The 17,717-nt window shown below is 39.1% G+C and overlaps 1 protein-coding gene across 5 annotated transcripts in view; it reads right to left on the bottom strand.

The window, feature by feature from the left end:
- cpne4b (copine IVb) overlaps positions 1–17,717 on the bottom strand; it is a 42,595-nt gene that overhangs the window by 8,622 nt on the left and 16,256 nt on the right. For 4 of the 5 annotated variants that reach the window (XM_048202227.1, XM_048202224.1, XM_048202228.1 and 1 more), the window contains 7 exons: positions 17,057–17,128; positions 16,892–16,966; positions 16,474–16,557; positions 16,274–16,363; positions 7,495–7,593; positions 4,242–4,283; positions 3,843–3,929 (listed from right to left, as the gene is read on the bottom strand). In XM_048202227.1, coding sequence (XP_048058184.1) covers positions 3,843–3,929; positions 4,242–4,283; positions 7,495–7,593; positions 16,274–16,363; positions 16,474–16,557; positions 16,892–16,966; positions 17,057–17,128 — 549 coding nt within the window. The remainder of the gene's footprint in view (positions 1–3,842; positions 3,930–4,241; positions 4,284–7,494; positions 7,594–16,273; positions 16,364–16,473; positions 16,558–16,891; positions 16,967–17,056; positions 17,129–17,717) is intronic. The other variant, XM_048202226.1, reaches the window with a different exon arrangement.

The raw sequence follows: 17,717 nt of genomic DNA, 5'->3' as shown, positions 1-17,717 counted from the left end.
AAAGCAAACAGTTAATTCAAAAATGGTATTTTTGTGTAGTAACTCTCCACAGAAACATCAAATGATTAGCCACATACATGCCAAACTACCAACAGATGTGAAAAATGTAAAATACTACAATATTGTGTCAGTGTACAGTGGAGTGTACAGGAGTTTGTCACAGCACTTACACGTACATGCATATGCACAAATACACTGTTTACAGTATCTCACAGAAGTTAGTACACCCCTCACATTTTTGTAAATATTTTATTATATCTTTTCATGTGACAACACTGAAGAAATTACACTTTGCTACAATGTAAAGTAGTAAGTGTACAGCTTGTATAACAGTGTAAATTTGCTGTTCCCTCAAAATAACTCAACACACAGCCATTAATGTCTAAACCGCTGGCCACAAAAGTGAGTACACCCCTAAGTAAAAATGTCCAAATTGGGCCCAATTAGCCATTTCCTCTCCCCGGTGTCATGTGACTTGTTAGTGTTACAAGGTCTCAGGTGTGAATGGGGAGCAGGTGTGTTAAATTTGGTGTTATCGCTCTCACTCTCTCATACTGGTCACTGGAAGTTCAACATGGCACCTCATGGCTAAGAACTCTCTGAGGATCTGAAAAAAAGAATTGTTGCTCTACATAAAGATGGTGTAGGCTATAAGAAGATTGCCAAGACCCTGAAACTGAGCTGTAACACGGTGGCCAAGACCATACAGCGGTTTAACAGGACAGATTCCACTCAGAACAGGCCTCGCCATGGTCGACCAAAGAAGTTGAGTGCACATGTTCAGCGTCATATCCAGAGGTTGTGTTTGGGAAATAGACGTATGAGTGCTGCCAGCATTGCTGCAGAGGTTGAAGGCATGGGGGATCAGCCTGTCAGTGCTCAGACCATATGCCGCACGCTGCATCAAATTGGTCTGCATTGCTGTCGTACCAGAAGGAAGCCTCTTCTAAAGATGATGCACAAGAAAGCCTGCAAACAGTTTGCTGAAGACAAGCAGACTAAGGACATGGATTACTGGAACCATGCCCTGTGTTCTGATGAGACCAAGATAAACTTATTTGGTTCAGATGGTGTCAAGAGTGTGTGGCGGCATCCAGGTGAGGAGTGTGTCTTGCCTACAGTCAAGCATGGTGGTAGGAGTGTCATCGTCTGGGGCTGCATGAGTGCTGCCGGCACTGGGGAGCTACAGTTCATTGAGGGAACCATAAATGAGCAGAGCATGATCCCCTCCCTTCGGAGACTGGGCCGCAGGGCAGTATTCCAACATGATAAAGACCCCAAACACACCTCCAAGACGACCACTGCCTTGCTAAAGAAGCTGAGGGTAAAGGTGATGGACTGGCCAAGCATGTCTCCAGACCTAAACCCTATTGAGCATCTGTGGGGCATCCTCAAACGGAAGGTGGAGGAGCGCAAGGTCTCTAATATCCACCATCTCTGTGATGTCATCATGGAGGAGTGGAGGACACCAGTGGCAACCTGTGAAGCTCTGGTGAACTCCATGCCCAAGAGGGTTAAGGCAGTGCTGGAAAATAATGGTGGGCACACAAAATATTGACACTTTGGGCCCAATTTGGACATTTTCACTTAGGGGTGTACTCACTTTAACGTACTCACATTAATGGCTGTGTGTTGAGTTATTTTGAGGGGACAGCAAATTTACACTGTTATACTTTACATTGTAGCAAAGTGTCATTTCTTCAGTGTTGTCACATGAAAAGATATAATAAAATATTTACAAAAATGTGAGGGGTGTACTCACTTCTGTGAGATACTGCATATGAATGCACAATTACACTGTCAATCAAAAACATAGATGGTTACTATGGCGGCATTATAATGAGCGAACATTTATCTTTTTTATCAATTTTGGATTTAGAATCATAATTACAACTATTTAATGGACACTTTTCACATTTCTATAGTTATCAGAACTGATAAAGGGCTAATTTTGGCTGGGTAAACATAGATGCTGTTTAGTGGAAATATAGTGGTAATGTGAACTACAGCAAATATACTATATAACTATGTGTTCTAATTTTTCCCCAGCAGCTACAGCCCCATAACAATAATAATAAATAAAGTTAATATAGTATCTGGTAAGGACATATTATAATAATAATGCAATCAATCAGTCAATAAAGTTTAACCCACTTGCATCTGGTCCATTGATGAAGCCATGTCTAATCGTTTTACAACAGGCGTCCAATCACAACAGACTTCCGGAAAAACTGAATTGACCAATGACATTTGAGGTTACACTGAAATAAGTAAAGTCCCGCCCCACGACTGTCAAAAATAAAAAGTGTTTGCGCGAACGAAATAGAAGATCGAGCGCGAGTGTGGGAAGTGATGACGTGCGTGCTGTGAGTCGTGTCTGAGCACGCGAGGGCTTGATTTGTGCGCAGAGGAGATGTCATGCACGCGCGCGGGTTTAAAATGAGCTTGCGGGTTCCCGTTTCCTCGCGTGTAGATCTGTTAAGGCTGATTTATACTTCTGTGTCGAGTGTACGGCATAGCTACGGCGTAGGCTGTTTGCACCAATCTTACGCTGCATTCACACGGGGTGTTGACATTAACGCTTCTCATTTACTTTGAATGGGCGACGTCATGCATTGCCAAACTGAATTGTGGGTTCCGTCGCGTCGCTTCACTCGCGTTGCAAGCGGCAGAAGTTGAAGATTTCTCAACTTTTCAAGTACCAACGCAGGTGTCATCCAATCAGATCACCCTATGCAAATTCCCTAGAGCAGTCGCTAGCCAACTGCGTTTGTGCAACACTGGAAAGTAATGTGATTGGCTGTTATCACTATAACTGTAGCATCAACACAAGCTTCTGACACGCCCTCCGTCAAGCATTGACGCTGATGCCTCGTGTGAATGCAGCGTTAAGGCTGATTTATACTTCTGCGTCGGACCTACGCCGGAGCCTCTGCGCTGTAGGCTATGCGTCTGTTTTCATTTATACTTCTGCGTCGTTGTCCGCGTCGACGTGCATGCAGACCACTAGTAGGCAGTGTCCGCGGTCATGTTGAGTATCAAGGCAAAAGCCGAAGAAGAAGGAGCTTTGTACGTTGTCAGAGAAGCTTACAAATAGAAACGGCATAGAAGCGGCAAATAGGTAACGACTTTTGTTGCAGTTTGACTGCATGTGTCCCCTGAAACAGAGTGTGTTTTTCATTCCTATGGAAGTTGTAAACGCTCGCTCTTCGAGTGTTCCACGCCAGTTTTTTGACCTGAGGGAGGGGTTCTAGTAGACCAATCACAGCGCTAGCGGTCCGCGTAGAATTGACGCATTGTTACATTTTTGAAGAGGTGCACGTCAGGCTATGTCGTAGGCTACGCGTGGTACAAACAGCCTACGACGTAGCTACGGCGTACACTTGACGCAGAAGTATAAATCAGCCTTTAGCCTACGACGTAGCCTGACGTGCACCTCTTCAAAAATGTAAATAAAAAATTCGACGTCGTCTAGAACCCCTCCCTCAGGTCAAAAAACTGGTGTGGAACACTCGGAGAAGAGCGATTTACTGCGCGCGCAAGCATCAGTTGTGCGCTCGGTCATTAATGGCATTATAATGCTGCCATAGGTTACCAATAACCTTTGTAGAACTTGATTCATGCAATGTGCAGATCTACATACAAAGCATTTCCAACCTAATAAATGGACCAGATATTGTATTAAAAAAAAGAAAAGAAAAAAAAAAGCATATTTTCTATTTTCTAGCCAAAATGACAGTCATAATGGTGTTAAAGTAGGCTTGATTTACACTTCCTGCTTAAGATCCAAAATCCTTAATTTATTTATTTACTGCCAGATAAAAAGTGTGAAAATTACTCACCTTGCACAGGGTAAGAATTACCATTCCAGAATTTCTGTAGTTCTTCTTCTTCACTTGGTACTTAGGATTAATACACTCCCACTGCATCTGTCAGAAAAATGTTAGTGAAACAAAACTACAGCACTATGCCATTCATTCAGCTTTGCAGTGAACTCCATTGAGCCACAAGATGGATTGCCTGGTCTTGCAGGTCTTTCATCTGGTCTGAGATGTGCTTGTGATATATCTGTATGAGAGGATTATGCCCACAGGCTAAGAGGCACATTGACAGACGGATGTCTAAAAGACTCAGTATAACATAGTGTCTGCAGTTGAGCTTTCAGAAAATGTGAGAGTGATTGGCTGTAAGCTAGCAGTGCTGGCGAGACTTTCACAAGCATGTCAGTGTTAATAAGTCACCTTTTGGCCAAGATCAGTTTGTAGTTTCTCTTGTGATAATGCCTGTCAGGACAAAAAAACATATGTCTATCAAAGCCAAACAGGTCTTCATTTAATTTACATTTCTAGTGTGAATACAAAAGCTCATGGAAAACCTAGTGATGCCAACAATCCAAAGATTTCAGTCTCAAATCCATGAGGTTTTTTAAAATGATGCAAGCACAATTATCTTAGCCTATTCTAAAGGCCGCAAATCAGGTCTACTTATTGAAGAGCATGCGAGATGTTTTCTACCACCCCTTGAGACCGAAAGATCTGAGTTTCCTGCTGAAAATGAAGCACCTGTTTGTGAATCCCGCTAGCAGTGCAATCAGCATGCGCTGACTGATGAGGTATTGCACTGATTAACCAACACAACGAGAAGCGTATGTTGAAGCCTGTCGACTTTGCTCCTCTGAGCATTCAAAGGGATGACTGTGAATATGAAGTTATTGGAATTTAAAGCCACACAATAACTACTAATCAGCACAGCCGGTAATAGATTTCGAATGAGAGAAGTGACTAAACAGAGTGAACTCATTCAGACACTATAGACTGATCCATAAGAGTGTGTGCGGCATGGTAATAATGTGTGTGTGTGTTTTTGTATATATAATCTACAATCAAAAGTATGTGGACACCCAAACATCACACTCACTAGATGATGCAGAGATTTGCTTCTGTTGACTCCACTATAGAATTATCTAGTTTTATTGGTTGTATTTAATTATATATATATATATCAAATGGGAAAAAATGATATTTTGCTTAAGTATTCTAATTAAGAACAAAAAGATTAATCGATTTCTCAAACAAATGTGAATGGTGCTTGCCTGTGCAAAGCTTGCTGCCATGCCAGGGTGTTGTTAAGATATTCAGAGCGGTTAGTCTGTTGCTATGCAGTTGCTAGGGTGTTCTGGTTGGTTGCCAGAGTGTTGCTTTGCAGTTGTTAGCCCATTGCTATGCAGTTGCTAAGCTGTTCTGGTTGGTTGCCAGGATGTTGCTAAGGTGTTCGAAGTGGTTGCAGTTGTTAGCCTGTTGCTATGCTGTTGATAGGTGTTCTGGTTGGTTGCCAGAATGTTGCTATGTGGTTGTTACTTAGCCTGTTGCTATGCAGTTGCTAGTGTGATCTGGTTGGTTGCCAGAGTGTTGCTATGTGATTGCTAAGGTGTTCAGAGTGGTTGATAGCCCATTGCTATACTTTTCTAAATTTTCGTTGGTTGCCAGAGTGTTGCTATGTGGTTGTTAAAGGGTTAGTTCACCCAAAAATGAAAATTCTGTCATTAATTATTCACCCTCAGGTCATTCCACCTGTAAGACCTTCATTCATCTTCAGAACACAAATTAAGATATTTTTATATATTTTAAGATATTATAGATAATTTAAGATATTTTTTTTATATATATATCAGTGAGGCCTCCATTGCCAGCAAGATAATTTACACTTTCAGAAGCCCAGAAAGCTACTAAAGTGGTGTAAATATTTAAAACAGTTAATGTGACTACAGTGGTTCAACCTTAATATTATGAAGTGAAGAGAATACTTCAAATACCCAAAATAATGACTTTATTAAAGGTGCCCTAGAATTGAAAATTGAATTTACCTCGGCATAGTTAAATAATTAGAGTTCTATACATGGAAATGACATACAGTGAGTCTCAAACACCATTGGTTCCTCCTTCTTATGTAAATTTGATTTGTGCAAAAGACCTCTGAAGAACAGGCAAATCTCAACATAACACCGACTGTGACGCAACAGTCTGGATCATTAATATGTACGCCTCCAAATTTTGCATATACCAGTCCATGTTCAAGGCATTAGACAAGCCAGTATTAACGTCTGGAGCAGCACAGCCAAATCAACAGACTTTATGCAGGTAAGCAAGCAAGGACAATAGCGAAAAATGGCAGATGGAGCAATAATCATTGACATGATCCATGATATCATGATAGTTTTAGCGATATTTGTAAATTGTCTTTCTAAATGCTTTGTTAGCATGTTGCTAATGTACTGTTAAATGTGGTTAAAGTTACCATTGTTTCATACTGTATTCACGGAGACCAGAGCCATATCGTTATTTTCATTATTAAACACTTGCAGTCTGTATAATTCATAAACACAACTTAATTCTTTATAAATCTCTCCAACAGTGTGTAATGTTAGCTTTAGCCCTGTTAGCCACAGCATGCTATCAAACTCATTCAGAATCAAATGTAAACATCCAAATAAATACTATACTTACATGATCTGATATGCTGCATGACAAACACTTTGTAAAGATCCATTTTGAGGGTTATATTAGCTGTGTGAACTTTGTTTATGCAATGTATTATAGAGTTGTGAGCTTGGGGGCGGAGAGCGTGAGCATTTAAAGGGGACATGCACAACTGCACAACTGTGCACAACTTCATAACTTTAAGGTTGAACCACCGTAGTCACATGAACTGCTTTAAATATGCCTTAAGTAGCTTTTTGGGGATCTGTTAATTATCTATCTTGCTAGCAATGGAGGCCTCACTGAGCCATCAGATTTTATCAAAAAATATCTTAGTTTGTGTTCCGAAGATGAACAAAGGTCTTACGGGTATGGAACAACATGAGGGTGAGTAAATAATGACAGAAATTTAATTTATCAACTAAGCCTCTAAGGTGTTCGGACTTGTTCCGAGGGCATTATAAGCGGTTGCCAAAGTGTTGCTAAGTGTTCCGAGTGGTAGACTGTGAATATGCAGTTGCTAGGGTGTTTTAAGGTGCTTAGCATTGAGGCTCAAAGGTTCAATTTTGGCTACATCAGACCACAGAATCTGGTCTTGTTCTTTGAATTTCCACAGCCTTCCTCATGCCCTTGGGCAAGCTCCAGTCAAGATGATGTGATATGAGTTTTTATTAATGAAGGCTTTCTTCTTTGCACATTTCCATAAGCTGGAGTTATGAAGAATGCATGCTATTGCTCTTACTCTGTTCCCTGTGCTTCAGGGTATATTCAGTGCTTTATAAATGTTATAATGTCCTTTTCAGGGTTCCACCCCCAAGTGTCTTAGTAGTGTTTCCTTGCTAATGCAATGGAATATGTAGGTATAAATAGGTATAATTCTAAATAACTATATGAAACAGTTCAAAAGTCATGTTATTTATGGATGGTGAACAATTGTATTGCGTCAAATTATTGTGTTGATGAGAGAATTTTGGAAGTAGGATCTGTTTTGTGACTGTGTATGTGAGTATGTTTATACCAGCTTCCCATCCATGGCTGACTTCATCTCCTTGAATGTGGTTTGAAATTCTCCTATGAAGTCGTGTTTGCCGTTAGAATCCCAGTCCCATACTGTACACTACAACAAGAAAAAAATGTGTAAAAAAGCTAATCACATAGAATTGACAATACACATCATGTTTATGATACAGCAGAATGAATTTAAATATAACCGCTTTTTGAAACACAGAACCACCATTATCCTACATTTATAGGATTTATAAGATGCTGATCTACATGTTTTATGAGGTAAATAAATATATGATTAATTTTAGCTTTGTGCAAGAAGGTTTGAGACTGTGATAAATATCCTGTGCCAAGTAGTTTCCAATAACAGTACTAAAGGTCACACATACACACACACACACACACACACACACACGTTTGTTTTGCTATCAAATTGAGGACATTCCATAGGCGTAATGGTTTTTATACTGTACAAACTGTACATTCTATCCCCCAACACTACCCCTACCCCTAAACCTACCCATCACAGAAAACATTCTGCACTTTTACATTTTTAATAAAACATTGTTTAGTATGTCTTTAAAGCTATTTTAAATATTCATGAAATATGAATTAATATTCATTAAATATTCATGAAATTTCATGTTACATTGTAATACCAGTGTAATACCCATGTCATTATACAAATTTGTGTCCTCATAAATCACAAAAGCACGCACACATACACACACACACACACACACGGGAACATACAGTACACAAAAACTTATGCAATATTCTTCTTATGATGCACCTGCAATAATGCAAATTTAAATACCGAATATCGTTTGTGTTCTTACCCCATTGGCAATTTGTTTTTTCTTGTTTTAAGAAAAATGTAGTGTGACTAATACAAGGAAAAAATGCCTTGCTAATAGAATAAGAAAATAATTATTAGTTATAATTTTTTTATTTAAGTCTTATTATCCGATATTATTTCTAGATATTTTTAATGGAACAATACTGGAAAAAATTGTGTAGTCTTTGAGTCAAACCCAATAATGTGATATTTAGTCCCTAGAATGTGAACCCCCCCCCCCCAAAACCCCCGCAGATTTTACACCACGAAACACGAATGAGCTATTATGGGCTAGTTTTGAGTAGCAATTGGTTGAGTTTTGTTGTGAAAACCTGGCAACCCTGAATAGTAGCATCTCACAAATTATTGTACAGGGTGTAAAAATGCACACAAAGCAAACAGTGGGTCCAAACACCAAACACTGAGATAATTAATAGCATCACAAATGCAGCCAAAATGTAAACAGCATCAGCTTTTCTTGCTATAGTGAGACTGAAATGTCACAGTTCATTGAGAAGATCTTTTATCTAGTCAATGCTGAATCTGGAACAAGATGAGGAATCTAAAGATTTAATATCTAATATTTGTGACAGTCATACAAATGTACAGACAAACTGCAGCAGGTCGTCTTGTTATCATAACACTTCTTAAATTTTAATATCCTTTGTCATGCTGTTGTTTTAAATATATAACACTCGTGCCTGTACGCTGTGTATATGTGTCATTGCGAGTGTTGGTGTGTGGCAGGAGTGGCAGGAAAACAGCACACTGTAGCATTGCTGTTAATGAATCATTGATGCCAGGACATAAGCGGGTGGTAATCAAAATTTGAAGGCCATTTAAAATATTAATACAGAGATGCTGTGGTTGACTTTTCAGCTGAAGAAGCGAGAACAAGCAATAACTCAATATGCAAAACTGACACCTGCACCTCTTCTCAATATAAAGTTTGGAAACATCCCCAAAAGACAGATGAAGAGATGGTGTGTTTCTTTTACCCTGGGCTCCAGACACAACGAAACAGCAAAATGAAATGAAACGAAGCAAAACGAAACAAAACTGAAATAATATAAAATAAAAGATTGCCATTGGCCTTCTAAAATGAAACATTTTTTGCAAAATATTATTAATTGACTCCAAATGTGTAATTAAAACAAATGTCTCCGAGTTCATTATGAATCGATCACGGCTGGCATGCACTCTTTTGGTTTCCTTTGGGCCGTTACATCAATATTTGTCAAAGATTTAATAAAGTGCTTAAATGAAAAATGACTGTGTCAAAATCTACACAAAAACATTGTTTATCGCTTTGAGAAACAAAACATAACCCACTTACTGTAAGTTATCTCACAATTGTACTTTCATAACTCCTATTCTTTCATTCTAGAATAATTTTATGACATCATTTACATAATTTGGGTTTATGCAATTGTATCAAGGTTTACAACAGATGGGGCTCACAACAGCAGAAAAAAAGCAAAACAGCAGAGTGATTGTGAGCTTTCAACATAACATGATGTTTTAACTGCCCTGTTTTATACATATATTGATAAGTAAGTCTCACAACATGAATAAAACGTAACTACGGCTCCGTAACTCTGAATCTGAATTCAAAATGAGTTTTCACTGCGGAGAGGAGACATTGCTGTCTGTGGTGTATTGAGTGTAAAGAAGTCATGAATATTAAACAAACCAGTTCATGTTTATTCAAGGACATGTCACCTAAAATAACTGTTTTCCCATCTGTCTGAAGATGTCCTTGACTGTCCAACATCACCTACAAATTTTTGGACTCAATCAACAATGCTATTGAGTATTAGATTGGTAATTTCTTTTAACCAGCTTTAAATGAACAGGTTGCACATCTGCTCATTTAGCCACTTGATATAATTGTCAAAGGCTTAATTTAAAGTGGCTTGTTTCCAAGCATTTAGAGAATTAGTTAATCTGCTGTAAGTGGTGGTTATTTTCAAGTAAAGCTGAGAGCAGCAAGGTAAAGTGCCAACGCTGAGCTGATCAAGGGATTCAGCTCTTAAATAAACATATTGAGACATCAGCTCTTAATTTTGCTCTCTCTGTCTTTTTCTTGGCCCGTATCTATTACTTTCTCTAAAATGTCACCAGCACAGTATGTGAACGTTTTAGAAAGGTTTTAGTTCCAAACTGCTTTTGTGCAGAATCTCAGTGTGTGGTGCGGCAGACAAAATCTGAACTCTGTGCTGTTATGAGAATACAAAGAGAACCATCTTTAGAGCCAGATTATTACAATACAGCTATCCTATCCCCACTTCTGCATTGGCATACCAATGAGTATCTTACACCTGCAGTGCTGAGCTCTGAATAAGTGTGTGAGACAGAGAGAGAAAGAGAAGACGGAATGTTTGCATTTTTACTCGTGAAAACTCCCAAGATTGAAGCTTTCATGAGTAAATAAGTAAACAAAACTCATGCTTTCAAAAGGTAGTTAAGTACAATGAAACCCTAAATACATGTAAAGGTATATATCACTAGCTAAATTATTTGACGGAAAAAACAGTAAAAAAAATCTGCACACTGCGGTTTTATCGAACAACTGCAACATGTGAACCTTTCAATCCCCTTTCATAGAAAACATAGAGGTTTGTTCAAGGGTTTTTGAGTTTTAAAGGTGTGATGAACTGAGAAATCAAATTTTCCTTGAGCTTTTGCTTTTATTAGAGGTCATCATACTATAAGAATATCCTGTAAGTTTCAGAGCTGAAAACTTCCTTGTTAGTCCAATAAAAGCTTTTATTGACACCAGACCCAGCAAACGACAGGATTTTCAAAGTGGGGATCTATGACGTCAAAGGGCAGCAAGCACCGCCTCTGCAGAAGAAGATCAACGCCTACTTTATCACTGCCTGTTTAGCCCCGCCCACCGACTCGCGCATGCCATGCAATAGAATAGGTAGCCTAAGTAACATAGGCCTACGTGGTGCTAAACCAGATCGAGCTACCAAGTAATAAACTTACAAAATATTGTGCAGTGCCTGGACTCGACAGTAATGCAACATGTAGGTAACTGTGTTAAATCTAATGCCTGATCTGATATGTAATGATTCATGTACTGTCTGATGTTCTTTGTGTGTGTGTGTCAGTAAATCAAACCCGTGACTAAATGGCAACTTGCGTTGTTTCTCTTAGGATGAAAATAATCTGTTATTTAATGGTGATTAAATTATATAAAGAAAGCGATCAAAGAAAGCTCCCTTTGCAATCACTGAAGCTGTCAATCAAACAGCGCAAGTTTATCGTGACTGACACGCGCAAAACTCCCATTTAATTCAACAAATCTCTTAGTTATATCGCGTTTGCACTGTTAGTGAAGATGAAAGCATTTGTTAGTGTACAGAAATTAAGTTGCAATGATGAGATCACTGCTTTCATGCGCTCAACATGTCTGTGATTGGCTACACAGTGTTTATCTCTGCAACCTTTCATGCCACGATCTAAATATAATACCATAGATCTAAATGTAATGCAACACTTTTCACGATTAGTTAACCTTGAGAGCTGTAATAATAAAAACGCGCCAAAAGAGAGAGTAATACTTGGCTATTTCAAATGGAAAGATGTTAGCCAATCACAGTAGTGGGCGTTTACACTGAAGTCTCACAGCAGACACGCCCCTTAAAACAGAGTGTGCAAACCAGAGGGCTAAAATCAGGGTAGGAAAAATGCCTTTTATTTATGAATTATGATCATTTTGGATGTAAAAAGCATACTAACATTATAAGTGCACCACAGGAAACATTATAAAACGATAAAACAACGCAGTTCATGACCCCTTTAATATAAAAGTGTGCTTTCAGTTACAGCAACGGTGTTTTAATTTTAATAAACATTTAATAAATATTTGATATATAAATTAATATTATTGAATATAATTTTTTCTGTCTTCAGATTGTGGGTTACCATTCACAACCTTTATAAACCTTGGAGGACTAAAGATATTTTTAAATATATCTCAGATTGTGTTCGTCTGAAAGAAGATTGTCATATAAACCTAGGATGGCTTGAAGGTGAGTAAATCATGGGATAATTTAGATTTTTAGGTAAACTATCCCTTTAACAAAAGCAAATGTGACATAAAAAGCATCCGTAATCTTGCTGTTTTAGCTTGTTTTGATCTCTCATCTTTGAGCTCTTTTACCATGACTTGTTTTTCCCCGGATTCGTATCCAAGGCTTCCTTGTCCTAAGTACAACTCTGTATCAGCTGAGCTACCGAGCAAGCTTGTTATGTCAGAAAAGCGAAACATATGGAGCTGGTTAAGCGATGCAAAGTATATTTGTTTACAAATAGTTCACTTTGGTATAAAGCATTTTGAAGTCATAACATAATATTGTGCAAGGAGACGTGAAATCAAGTCTTTATTAATCCATAATCTGACCCTGTAATCATAACGGTGCATGAAAACTATTAAAAGCGCTTGCTGTTTTACTGCCTCTAGTGTTCATTTCTGTTGGAAACTGCAGTGAAATGTACACATTGGTACGTATTTTTGCGACTCGCGAAAACATTCCCACAGGTACGTCTTTCCATGAGACCAGGTTGCCCCTATACATATGGGTATATAATATGATGGCACGTGTGGTTGTATGCACCTATGAAAAAGAGCATTCAAAAAAAGAGCGTGCAACAGAGGAGATCTCTCTTGCCAGTGAAAGGATACATTCAGTGGTGTTTTCGCCATTCACAAAAATTTCCCTGAAAGAGCAAGTTTGGCTCATTTGAACAATCAGACTCAGCTATGTGATTCAGATTACCAGGCATCCCCCCAGGTTCAAATGGGTCCTATTTACCATGGTGGCAGGCAAAGACATCCCAGACCTGCGTGTGGAGATTGCGGTCCTCTTGGTGGAGGACGCAATAGAGCCTGTCCCTCGAGCCGAGATGAAGTCAGGGTTTTACAGCTTTTACTTTATCATACCCAAGAAAGGCGGTGGGTTATTGACGATCTTGGATCTGCAAGTCTTGAACCGGGGCCTTCACAAGCTCCCGTTCAAGATGCTAATACAGAAATTAATTCTCATGTGCATTTGCCCCCCAAGATTGGTTTGCAGTGATCGACCTGAACGACATGTACTTCCACGTCTCGATTCTGTCTTGAAACAGACAGTTTCTTTGGTTTACTTTTGAGGGTTCTGTGCTTTCTGCATGAGAGGCTGGAGCAGAGGCTGTCTCCCTCCACCTTGAAAGTGTATGTTGCTGCCATTGCAGCACATCACATTGCAGTGGATGGTACACAACCCGATCACCAGTTTCCTGAGAGGTGCCAGGAGGCAATATACTCCCAGGCCACACCTCATCCCCTCCTGGATCTCTCTGTAGTCCTTTTGGGTCTGCAGAGAGCTTTGACCCACTTGAGTCAGTTGAGGTTAAGATCCTGTCTCTATAGACAGCGCTTCTGACCAGGCTCAACTCCATCAAGAGGGTGGGGGACCTGCAGGCAGCAGTCAGCGATTCATGCCTTGAATTCAGGCCAGCCTTTTCTCCTGTGATCCTGAGACCTTAGTCCCGATACGTGCCCAGAGTTCCCACTACTCCCTTCTGGGACCAGGTGGTGAACTTGCAAGCGCTACTCCTGGAGGAGGCAGACCCAGTCCTTGAGTCGCTGTGTTCCGCTCGCACCCTGCACATTTATATGGATCACACGCAGAGCTTCAGAAGGTTTGAGCAGCTCTTTGCCTGCTTTGGAGGTCAGCAGAAGGGAAAGGCTGACTTTAAGCAGAAGTTGGCCCACTGGATTGTGGATGCCATTACCTTGGTGTACCAATCCCAAGGCGTGCTGTGCCCCCTCGGAGCGAGGGCTCACTCCACTAGGAGTGATGCTTCCTCCTCGGCATTGGTGCGGGGCCTCTCTGTTAGACATCTGCAGATCTGTGGGCTAGGCGACACCTAACACCTTCTTGAGATTCTATATTCTCTGGCTTGAGCTGGTTTCTTCCCGTGTGTTGGGTACAAACAGGTAAGCGGGAAGGCTGGCTCGGTGTCTCGCTTGCAGCGCCATTCCCCTCCAAGGAGGGGTTGTGAGTGCCTTCTCTGCTCTCCATGAGAGTTCCCCAGTTAGCAGGGAACCCTGGATTGAGTATCCTCCAGGCAACCTTTGGCAGTCAGACATGGCGGAGGCGTCCGATGCCAGGCCCAGGACTTGAGATGCATGCCTGGTCCATATGTGTATTTCCACATGTTCCTCCTTACAGGTAAGATGTGGACCCCATAACGTCCCTCTCCACCTGGACTAGGTAGGCTTCCTCAGCATTAACACACACGTCATGTCTGAAAATAAAATGGGAAGAGAGCCAAAGCACTTTTCCCATGAAGTAAACATACAAAAGGAAAAGCAGCTAATAACCGTCTCCATAGTAAGCCCTGTCCCTTCCACCCCATAGGCATGGAGGACTAGGATTTCGGGCTTACATGGGGTGTTGTGTAGGTTACGACTTAGTGAGAACAGTTGCTAAAAGGGCACATTACTGCTTGTCAGCATCTGCATCACCAACACAGTTCAGTTTTTGTGGCGCTTTCCATAAGGACCCCATTTGTCAGTTGACATATTGTAATGACGACAGTTAGGGAATGTCTTGGTTATTGTTGTAACCCTCATTTCCTGATGGAGATGTTATGTCCCTCCTGCCACAACCCTGGACTACCCTAGCTGAATGGCAAGGGTTCTCAGCATAAACCTAATGAGTGTATGTGTGCCACCATCTTATATACCCGCATGTATGGGGGAGTGGCTTGGCATGCAAATTCCACTCGCCAATTCCATTGGCCATTTTTCTAAAAAAAAAAGCTCCTAAGTGAGACCCCATTTGTCAGTCGACATAACGTCTCCATTACCTCCATCAGGGAATGAGGGTTACAACAGTAACCAAGATACTACAATTTAAAAGAACTGTTTCTATTTTAATATATTTTAAAATGTAATTTATTCCAGTGATGGCAAAGCTGAATTTTCAGTAGCTATTAATCCAGTCTTCATTGTCACATGATCCTTCAGATATTATTCTACATGCTAATTTGGTGCTCAAGAAACATTATTGAAAACAGTTTGTTTTTGCTGCTTAATTTTTTCTGTTTTTAATCATCATCAGGATGTTCAAATGCATGGTTTATGAATTTATGTTCAAATTCATATGAATATATAAAGGAAAGTAAGTATTTAAGTCCTGTAACTTTAACCACTGGTTCATTTTATTACGTCAAGTCAGTTAATAAGATTAAGACTGGATGCTAAATAATTCTACAAGAAAATACAAAAGTATTTCATATCAACTACCCTAATTATGACCTTACAACCATATAAAATAAGATTTGAATGCCACAGTATATACAGTATGTGAAGTCAACAAAGCAGTATTTTGAGTCTAATCTCACTTTTTGATCCTAAATCAGTCATGTCTGGTAGAAAACAGGGCTTCTTAAAGTCCTAAAGTCCTAAAACGTTTTTATAACTGGACCCAGGGACAGAAAGTTCTCAAACCCAGAAGGACTGTGTGGGCTTGAATGGACTAAAGGGCAGTAACATCAATTTCTGTCACTGGTTCCACCATGTCTGCTCCTCTCAGCCAACTGTCAGGACCCTCCAAACAGCCGGCCTCCATTTACCCAGTCAGTAATTAGCTCACTATGAAAGATGTCAGCTGCAATGGTGAGGCAGAATGGATAGGACTGCCATTACATAAATCTGCCAAGATGATTCTAATCTAATGTGACCAAATGGTCACGCCGAGGCCAAAATAGAGAGAAAAAGAAAGAAAGACACTGACATAAAAGCCTTGTATGAAGTGTGTTCACATTGCTGCAGTATATCTTTTGATTAAATGATTCACAGCTTTGTGTCAGAAATATCTTAAAAAGCATATCTAGTTATCATAACAGTATGCATAATAATGTAATAAATTATTAGTGGAAATAGCTGTCCTACCTTTAACTCCCGCTCATGGTCTCCACTGCAGAGTGTGTTTAAAGAAACTTTGAAGGATTTCCAGACAGGACTGAGATTGTTCATAATGGTCTGTAAATAGGAAAATACCAAGATCAGTTAATACATGTACAATATATTTCTTAAATATGTATTTATTTTACATGTTTTCAGATGCATGTGTGTATATCTATCAGTCTCACTTCTGTTCTGTGCACCAGTGATGCTGTGCCATCATCATTCACTCTGAAGATTTCCAGAAATGGATCCGACTTGCTAAAAAAGTCCTGAACAAAAAAACTCATTCTTATATATATATTGTATAATGAATGGCCTGTCCTGACTTTCTCCCATTTGGAGTCTATAATGCACATCCTTTCTTGTTTTTTGAATGGTCCACTGTGTATTTAGACTCAAATTTGTCATTATTTTGTAATGGCACATTAAAAAGAGCAGTATATTTTAATAAATTAGCAGATGATGCATTGCTCCATTTGAATTGTGGCTTTTCATGAAGTATAGTAATAAAACAGTAAATGACAGTATGAAGAGCAACGTTATCGGATGTTTGTCTCAATATTGCTGTAAAGTGCCTGTTGAGCAATTACAGAGATGTCACACCTTGTCATCCAGTTTCTTGGCACTGAAGGCAAGCTCCACGTAGTCATCATTCCCAGACAGCTCTTCAGCTGTGACCTGTGATTTCAAAGAAGTCATAGCTCAGATAATGAAAAAAGAGCACAAATTTGCAGTGTGAAATAATGTGGGTGAAACGTCTATTCTTACTGTAATAGATGATTTGCCAGTTGTGTTTCCTTGCTTCAGTAAAGATTTAGACAGTTTTCTTTGTGATACAATCTATGAAGGAAAAGGAGAGGACATGAGGGAAGCAGATACACTTATACAGAAAACCAGACTGTAAACTCTAACAAGTTATGAACTCATTCTAAGAAATAAGGGTCAATGTACTACGGTTATATGAAGTAATTTTCCATATTGATTTTTCACAGGTGCTTTAACCATATTTTGAATGAACTGGATAATGTACAGAAAAAAAAGCAGATAAAGTACATTTTTTCCCCCGTTTCTTTCTACAGATGTTTTTTACAGTGTAATAGAGTAAATTCATTATATATGAAATAATAGTTAGAAAAAAGTATGATTTTTTTTCTAAATATTCGTCTAGCCTATTGAAGCTTGCCTATATATATATATATATATATATATATATATATATATATATATATATATATATATATATATATATATATATATATATATATAGGAAATATGATTAATACCAAGATAATATGATTAAAAATATGATTAAAATATGTAAAAAGTAATACGCTCTATCTACTCTATAAAATTGTAGCAACAGATTACAAACAATATTATTAATTAAATTCAACATATAAGAACTGCGTTAGAATTATTAATTCCTTAA

The sequence above is a fragment of the Megalobrama amblycephala genome, linkage group LG9, assembly GCF_018812025.1.
Source record: "Megalobrama amblycephala isolate DHTTF-2021 linkage group LG9, ASM1881202v1, whole genome shotgun sequence".
Classification (NCBI taxonomy): Eukaryota; Metazoa; Chordata; class Actinopteri; order Cypriniformes; family Xenocyprididae; genus Megalobrama; species Megalobrama amblycephala.
The sequence above is the reverse complement of the archived record's forward strand: the minus strand, read 5'-3'. Positions and strand labels throughout refer to the sequence as shown.